The sequence below is a fragment of the Drosophila kikkawai genome, chromosome 3R (assembly GCF_030179895.1).
Source record: "Drosophila kikkawai strain 14028-0561.14 chromosome 3R, DkikHiC1v2, whole genome shotgun sequence".
Lineage (NCBI taxonomy): Eukaryota > Metazoa > Arthropoda > Insecta > Diptera > Drosophilidae > Drosophila > Drosophila kikkawai.
The window spans coordinates 4,020,463-4,028,956 of record NC_091731.1 but is presented as its reverse complement, the minus strand read 5'-3'; the positions used below and the strand labels follow the sequence as shown (position 1 = coordinate 4,028,956).

Here is an 8,494-nt window from a genome sequence, read left to right as displayed (position 1 = left end):
CCAAATGGCAAACTTCTATTATTGCCGTACTCAGGAGGAACCCTTGCGTGTTAACGGCAAGAAACGTTTGCACATTCGCTTGACCCGTCGATGGAGTGGACTGTATATGTTGCTGGATTGCTGTGGATGGATGGGACTGTTGGTCAGGCATAACCACTGAATGGACTGGAGGAGGGCCGCTTCGATGCAGGAGAGTATTGTGACGTCCACTGCAGGTGTAGCAATTATGCGTGCTGTTGCAGTCCCGGAGCAGATGCGTTCTTGCGAAGCAGTTCAAGCACAACTTCTGCTGTTTCACATGTCTCTCTCGATCTGCGACTGACATTCGCAAGAATAGAGGACATACACGGAGTGGATGGTTCTCTTGTGCACAGAGTTTACAGGATTGCGGGTTTACCGTAACTCTGTTTTCGAAGGTTTGGATCGACCGCGAGCTATTGTCAGCCCTCAGTGCCCTGGATTGAACGCTCGCGTTTGGCTTGAACTCCTCAATCGCCTCAAGCGTTCGATGACGATCTTTTAAGAAGGCCTGGAATTCAGCCCAGAGTGGAACCTCTGACTTACTTAGCAGGGACTGTTCCCAAAGAGCCAAAGTTAGTTTTGGCAACTTGGACGAGCACAGGAAAACAAGCAGGCAATCCCAATTCGTGGTCTCGACTCTTGCTAATTGCAGGGCCGTTAAACAACCTTGGATTGTGCTCTCTAAATGCTTCAAGGATTTTCCGCATTCCTGGGCAACAGAAGGCAAATTAAACAAGATCTTTAATTGGCTATTGACCAGCAGCCTCTTGTTCTCGAACCGATTCTGCAAGTTTCTCCACGCTGACTCAAAACCATCATTGGTCAACGGAGATAAGGCCACAATGGATTTGGCCTCACCGCTCGTCTTTGCATTAAGATGGAACAGTTTTTCGACTTCTGAAAGCCGAGGATTGCGTATATAGATGGCGGAGAAAAGGTCCCGAAATGTGGGCCATTGAACATAGTCACCATTGAAAACTTCGCACTCGACTGGAGGTAAGTGACATCCGCCCTGAGACGGCGTCAGATTGGAGGACTGAACAGACTGTTGTGCGCGTGAATCTGCAATGATCTCATTGAGGCTTGCTGCGCACCGCTCGTAAACGGTATAACAGTCGTCATACTTGGATTGCATGGCTGTTATTTTGTCTTTGCAGGTTTGACTGGCCACAACTTCGGAGCACGTCTCATATTCCTTTTCCACCTTGTCCCAGAGGGCCCTGATCTGCTCGAGTCGAACCCTACTCGTGTGGATGGACGGATTTGTGTCCTCATTGGTATTGATTCTGGCTTCAAACTGACTCACCCTATCGGTTATGGTGAAGTGAAGTGGGGAGATACGACTGACCTTGCGGCTTTTGTGGATGGAACAGACCGTGGAACTTCAAGCGACGTGCTCGTAGATCTTAGTGGAGTTGCGGTTGTCAATGGGCCTTTGCTGCGAGAGGGATTTTCGCTTTTGGAAGGCACAGTAGATTCACTCTTTTCCCTGACTCTGTGAGACTCTTTTTCCTTAGAACGGCCAAAAAGGATTTTGGTTCCTCACCGTCACCAATTGGCATATGAAGCTCTCGTAGGAGCCGGAAAATGTAAGTGAGTGAGGTAGTCTATCGACTTTGACGTGGTTCGGAGAGGGGCCGCTGGATAAGCGCAAAAAAACCGAGTTAATCGAAAAAATTTTATCGATTTCAATTAGTACGGGGACGCTGGATGAAGCGTTCAAAATTGATGGTTATCGATTTTAAATCAATACAGGGACGCTGGATAAAGCGTTCAAAATGGTTATCGATTTGAAGGATAAGGGGGCGCTGGATGGCGCGTTGACACGGATGTACTCGGTTCGAAAGATATGGGGGCGCTGGATAACGCGTAGAACAAATTAATCGAAAAAATGCTATCGCTACTCAATTAATACGGGGACGCTGGATGACGCGTTGGCACGGATGTACCCGGTTTAAAGATATGGGGGCGCTGGATAACGCGTAGAACAAATTAATCGAAAAAATGCTATCGATTTCCAATTAATACAGGGACGCTGGATAACGCGTTGACACGAATGCACTCGGTTCAAAAGATATGGGGGCGCTGGATAACGCGTTGGCACGGATGTACCCGGTTTAAAGATATGGGGGCGCTGGATAACGCGTAGAACAAATTAATCGAAAAAGATGTTATCGCTACTCAATTAATACGGGGACGCTGGATGACGCGTTGGCATGGATGAACTCGGTTCAAAAGATATGGGGGCGCTGGATGACGCGTTGGCACGGATGTACCCGGTTTAAAGATATGGGGGCGCTGGGTAACGCGTAGAACAAATGAATCGAAAAAATGCTATCGATTTCCAATTAATACAGGTACGCTGGATAACGCGTTGACACGAATGTACTCGGTTCAAAAGATATGGGGGCGCTGGATAACGCGTTGGCACGGATGTACCCGGTTTAAAGATATGGGGGCGCTGGATAACGCGTAGAACAAATTAATCGAAAAGGATGTTATCGATTTTAAATCAATAGAGGGACGCTGGATAAGCGCAGGAAAACAGAGTTAATGGAAAAAATTATATTTATCGATTTGGAATAAGTGCAGGGACGCTGGATAAGCGTAAATAAACAAATAATACTCGAAAAGGATGTTATCGATTTTAAATCAATACAGGGACGCTGGATAAGCGCAGGAAAAACAGAGTTAATCGAAAAAATTATATTTATCGATTTGGAATAAGTGCAGGGACGCTGGATAAGCGTAAATAAACAAATAATACTCGAAAAGGATGTTATCGATTTTTAAATCAATACAGGGACGCTGGATAAGCGCAGGAAAACAGAGTTAATCGACAAAATTATATTTATCGATTTGAAATAGAACCGAGACAAAATATGTAGAATCAATTATTCGGGGACAAATAAATGTTTGTCGAAAAATACTGTGGGGTTGGAAAGTGTGTTGCATTTTCAATCGGAATGGGCTGGAGGACTATCGATATATCGATAGAGACAGGATCTTTAGGACCAAGGGGGGCAGGGATTCAAAAGAGCGAACCGGGAATAGGTAACGGGCTTTGGTCAAGGGAATTAAGAGAAATGGTTTTTACCCTTGGCCTCGGCCGTTGCACCGAAAAAAGAACGGTTCCTAGGTCTGAACTCGGGTGACAGGCCGAAGCCTATATAGGGAGGGATAGGCAACATGGAAGCCGGCAGTAGCAACGAAAAGTCAATGCGAAAAGCAGCTAATCTCCTGGGCGGCTAGGAATTACCTGAAGAACGTGGGTGAAAGTGAAAAGATTCAAAAGCGTGGTATTAAATAAACGTTTAATTTCAGCGTGGCAGTGAATCAATCGCTGGCCACGGCGATTTTTATTGAAAATTGGTGAAATTATACGGAGAATCTTACCCGCCGCCGACGTTCTGGGGAGGATATATTCTGAAGAGGAGTGAGGGAAATTTTCAAACGAGCCTCTCAGCAGCCGTTGACGGAGCCAGCTATCGAGCCAAACGGGAATCCGGTGAGTCCGTTCCGTTAAGCGCCGTCCGGAACCGGCAGGTTTTTTCGTACCCATATTTGGGGACATCCATTGGCTCTGCCTCTTCTCCGAATCGACGTGGCCGTGGCTGCGTCCTACTGGCCCTACTTTCCTCGGGCTAGCCGTCGCCAACAGTCGTCACGATTTCTGGCCACTCAGGCCACCGAAGCCATTTGCGGGTCGCCAATAGTGCCTTCTAGTTGCTAAGATATAATTAATTAATTAGTGTTTGATGTATTTTTTTTTTGTAAACTCACGTATCGCCGTAATTTGTCCTCTGCGTTGTCGTAGTCCCTGGGTCCGGGATTTGTGCAACACAAGGCTGCAATAGGGCCGATTCGGGGTGAAGAAGCTGGACCAAAATCGAAGTAGAACCCTCTCCCCTTTTATTTCTCTTGGAGCTCCAGTAGGGATATCAGGTTGGAAGTAGCAAATTCTTTTGGCCAGGTTGTGGCCTGTTGTGTGTTGGCGGAGCGCCGCTTCTCCTCCGCGATATCCGGAAACATTTGCTTGGCAGCCTTGGCGCGAGCGCATCCCTGGCTGAGGCCACGCTCTCGCCGGGAGCAAGTGAGGTGTTACCTGGGTTACAAATATGTACTCTGCCAATGTTAGCCTTAAATACCTTGAATTTATAAAGTATTAAACACGATGAACTTTGAGTAAAAAGTATTTACCTGGGGAGATGGGCCGGCCGTCGAGCCGCCTGGATTAGACTCCGGTCCGCCGGAGATGGGTGGTGCCCCTAGACACACCGGAGGCACCACAGGTTGGGCGGGAGCGTCGTGGCGACTCCATCTATGCCACCATTCCGCAAAAGTCATCAATTTTTGGTTTGTTTACTTTTGTTTGTTAGGGCATAGGTTCCTACCCCCCCTGGGCATCCACTGAGCTAGTCCGGCATTGCCCAGGGAATATGCAGTTCCGTAACAATATGGCGCCCAAGTTAAAAAAAAAAAATTTTCATCGGGATGAGGACGTCTTGTCCAGTCACGTCCTGGGCTATCCAGCCCCCCACAAACGGTGGCTTGCGAGGCCTATATTACGGCCTGCAATTGCACCGGGGACATGGAGACTGGTGGTCCAGGCGGAGGCATTTTTTTTTGTTTATCGTTTTCTTTTGGTTTTTGTCTAGACGGGAGGCTTGGGCCGCAGGAGAGTGGACAATTGCTCCAAGTCACAGCTTGCAGCTGTTTTGCTGTGCAGAGGTGGTGGCATCCGGGCGTAGGACGCCGGATTTGCATCCCTCGGGCACAGACCCGTGCAGGAAGCACGCGATACAAGAAAAGCTGTGAGATAATTGATAGGGATACATGTTAATTTTTTTGTTTATTAACGTAAAGTCTGGTAATTTTTGTTTTGTTAACGTAATTTTGTGCGGATCCTTGGGTTTTCCTGGTGAGGGTGGCTTTTGGGATCGTCTTGGAGGTGGGTGTCGTGACCCGCAGGATACACTGCGCGTTGCACGACCACGCCACAGGGTGAACCTCAAGCCGCGTTCGCCAAGGAAAATCCTACGGGATGCTGCGAAGGCCGAAGTCCTTAACTGGCGACTTTCAGCACAGCTGAAAGTTAGTCCAGTTGACGAGCGGCCGGAGTAGAGACGACCGGAAGGAATGTAAGACGCAGGAAATCTGGCACGGAGTCCACCGGCGGTTGATCGGCTCCATCTCCCCTAAGAAGTAAGAAGGAAAGGAAAATTAGTTGACTGGTTATTTATTTATTTATTTTTGGTTATTTATTTATTTAGTTGTGGTTATTTATTTATTTATTTTTGGTTATTTATTTATTTATTTGTGTTTATATATTTATTTATTTGCTGTTTGTTATTTATTTACTTATCTTGCTTTATTTATTTATTTATATCGTTATATTTATTATTTATTTATTTATTTATTCAGTGTTAGGTGTTTGTTTAGAGATTTGGGTAGGTGGTGTTATAAATTTGTTAGGTGTTTCGCAGGTTAGGAGTTAATAAAAAAATGGCAGAGGAAAGGCAGGACAGATATGAGCTTAGATCGAAGGGTCCTTCAGCCCAGGAAGAAGAAATGTGGTCCACGGACGCGGAAGGTGCTGCTGGGTACGCGCCGCCGCGGTTTTCAACCGGGTTGGTGAGGACTCCACCGCGACGACGGGCAGAGGAGCAGCCAGGGGAACCGAAGCAGCTCAAGTCGCTGGAGTTTGAAGCTATCGGGGCAGCAGCTGACAAGCTGTTGGAGGCGGAATCCCCCCCGAAGGAGGTACGCTTCCAGAGTCCTCCGGTGGACTCAACGATCACGTCGGCGGTGAACCTCGCCCTAGCGCAGGCAGCGGAAACGTACCGCAAGTCCCAGGAGGCGGGAATCGGCCAAGGGTTGCGGGACGAGCTGCGGGCGGGCTTCCTGGAGATGATGAATCTGATGAATCAGGTGTTGAGACCGGTAGGAGCCGCAGCGGACGCCAGCCCAGCAGCAACAGCAGCCTCTGCCAGAGGGACGGCAACAGCAGCCTCTGCCAGAGGGACGGCCACAGCAACCTTTTCCTATGGGACGACAGGCGGAGGGACCCCAGGGCGCTCGTGGAGCCATACCGCGGAGCCACCAGACGGTCAGTGGGCAAGCGGCAAGGACACCTCCGCGTGTTCCACCGAAGCCGCCCAGGAAAGCACCGTACCCGGACGAGACAGTCTGCAGCAGCCCAGGGTGGTCCACTGAAGTCGAGGAGATCCGTCGGGACGAGGGCGGACGTCGGAATTGGCGAGTGGAGGATCGCCGCGCGGGCGAGTTCCAAGATGAGCGGGCGTACGCCAACTGGGACGTAACAGGAAGCAGCGCACAGTACACCAGGGTGGAGCGCTCATCTCATTCAGCGGCGAGGACGAGAGGAACCATGTCGAGGGGTTCCTATTCCGGTTGGAGTACCTCCAACGCCAAACTCGATGTCCGTGGGCTGAAGTTCTGTGAAACTTCCACACGTTGCTATCGGGACGGGCGTTGGAGTGGTATTGGATCCACGTCCAGCAGCATAGACTGGACCATTGGAGCCAGTTGCGTCGAGCGCTGCTTGACAGGTTTCAGAGCCACGAGACGGAGCACCAGCGGATGCACCTGCTCTTGCAACTGGAGCAGCAGCCAGGAGAGGGCGTAGACGATTACCTGCACGCCATGCAGACCCTTGCTTCTCGCCTGAAAAAGCCAATGCCAGAGCGGCACTTGGTAAAGGTGATGAAGAAGGGTTTACGAGAGGGAATCGCGCGTTTTATCTACGCGATGGAGCTGCTCACCGTTGATGAGTTGCGGCAGGAGGCCGTCGAGGTCGAGCGCAGTTTTGGACGCAGGAGCCGCACACCACTCCTTCCAGCGACGCGCTATCCGATAGGAGAGCGAAACAGGGTCAGCGAGGTGGCTGGACCGGAACCAGACGAGGAGGAGCACCCGCCAGAGGTCGAGGAAGTCCGGGAGAGGCCACGAAATCCGTTCCGCGCCGGATGCTGGAACTGCGGAGCGTTAGACCATGGATTCCGCGATTGCGAGCAGGAGCTGCGAAAAGTGTTCTGCTTCCGATGTGGAAAGGCCGATACTGTTGCCCCAAAATGTCCGAATTGCGCGGGAAACGGTCGGCTGGGCGATGCGAGAGCGGGAGGAACTCGCCCAGGACGGAAACCCGCGATGTAGGGGAGCCTGCAAGGAAGGATACAAATACTAATCACCATAATCAAAATATATTAAGGTACTTACCATATGAGGAGCGCATGCGAAGGTATTTGGAAGCTAGAAATAGAATTTTTAAACAACACCAGCTGTGCGGAATGCGCCAGGTATCCCGAACGGTTCGGAAGGCCAGAGAGCGGTTTCGAAAGCGTAGGGAAAAGCGAAGAGAAGTCGTCGCAGCAGTGCAGCGGGGCGGCATCTCCGATCCCAGGCCCTTCGCCGGGATAACCATTTTAGGCCAGCAGCTGACGGGTCTATTGGACACCGGTGCAAGTGTCAGTCTGCTCGGCAAAGGCGGCAGGGAACTGGTGGAGGCGTTGGGGGTGCCGGTCCAGAGATATTTCTCGGTAGTGCGTACGGCCGCAGGCGAGGATCGGTCGATCATCGGGCGATTAAAGCTACCTGTGGAGTACAAAGGGAGGGTAGAGAGTATTCTTTTCTATCTTTGCCCGTACCTAGAGCAGCCGGCATATCTCGGAGTCGACTTTTGGCGAGCGTTTGGCTTGGCTCCGGCCGTAGTGGGGGAAGTACCGACAAACAGCGTGATGAAGGCCGAAGAAATCCACGCCAGGGAAATGGAACACTACGCCGACCAAGAAGACGACGACGAAGAGAAGGTAGATCCCGAATCCTGGTCTCTATCCGAGGCGGAGTCCCGGAAGCCGGAGGAGATCAAGCTGATGTTTCTCACCTTTGAAAAGGATGGCTTAGGAACCACGAGCCTGGAGAAGCATTCCATAGAGCTGGCGCAAAGATTTTTAAGGATCGGCCCTATCCGATGTCTCCGGCGAAGCAGAAGGTGGTCGAGGACGAGGTCGACAAGATGCTGGCGCTGGGAGTCATCGAGGAGAGCAAGAGCCCGTGGAGTAACCGGACGACGGTGGTTTCAAAGCCTGGAAAGGACAGGTTCTGTTTGGATGCCAGGAAGCTGAACGAAGTGACCGTCAAGGATGCTTACCCCTTGCCTAGTATCGATGGAATCCTGTCCAGGATCGATCAGACGCACTACATTTCCAGCGTGGATTTAAAATTCGCGTTTTGGCAGATCGAACTGGACGAGAAGAGCAAGGAGTTGACAGCGTTTACGGTTCCTGGTCGGCCCCTGTACCAGTTCCGAGTGATGCCGTTCGGGCTCTGCAATGCGGCGCAGCGGCTGGTGAGACTCATGGACAGAGTAATCCCAGCAGAAATCCGGTCCAACGTGTTCGTCTACTTGGACGACCTGCTCATCCTGGCACCGGACATCGAGACGCACTTCCGG

At 50.7% G+C, this 8,494-nt stretch overlaps 1 protein-coding gene and 1 long non-coding RNA gene across 3 annotated transcripts; both read right to left on the bottom strand.

Moving 5' to 3' along the window:
• Positions 1-3,328: 3,328 nt before the first annotated feature.
• On the bottom strand, positions 3,329-4,376 carry LOC108079591 (uncharacterized). 2 transcript variants are annotated; one of them, XR_005990696.2, is made up of 3 exons: positions 4,222-4,376; positions 3,805-4,169; positions 3,329-3,750 (listed from the first exon to the last, which is right to left on the bottom strand). It is a non-coding gene; the product is annotated as an uncharacterized lncRNA (long non-coding RNA). The 2 variants fall into 2 exon arrangements; XR_011445260.1 differs by having other exon boundaries at positions 3,805-4,126.
• Positions 4,377-6,916: 2,540 nt separating this feature from the next.
• On the bottom strand, positions 6,917-7,704 carry LOC121501851 (uncharacterized). Its single transcript, XM_041774348.1, has 3 exons — positions 7,689-7,704; positions 7,261-7,635; positions 6,917-7,203 (listed from the first exon to the last, which is right to left on the bottom strand). Exons 1-3 carry the CDS (start codon positions 7,702-7,704, stop codon positions 6,917-6,919), a joined length of 678 nt encoding a protein of 225 aa, XP_041630282.1.
• Positions 7,705-8,494: the final 790 nt, after the last annotated feature.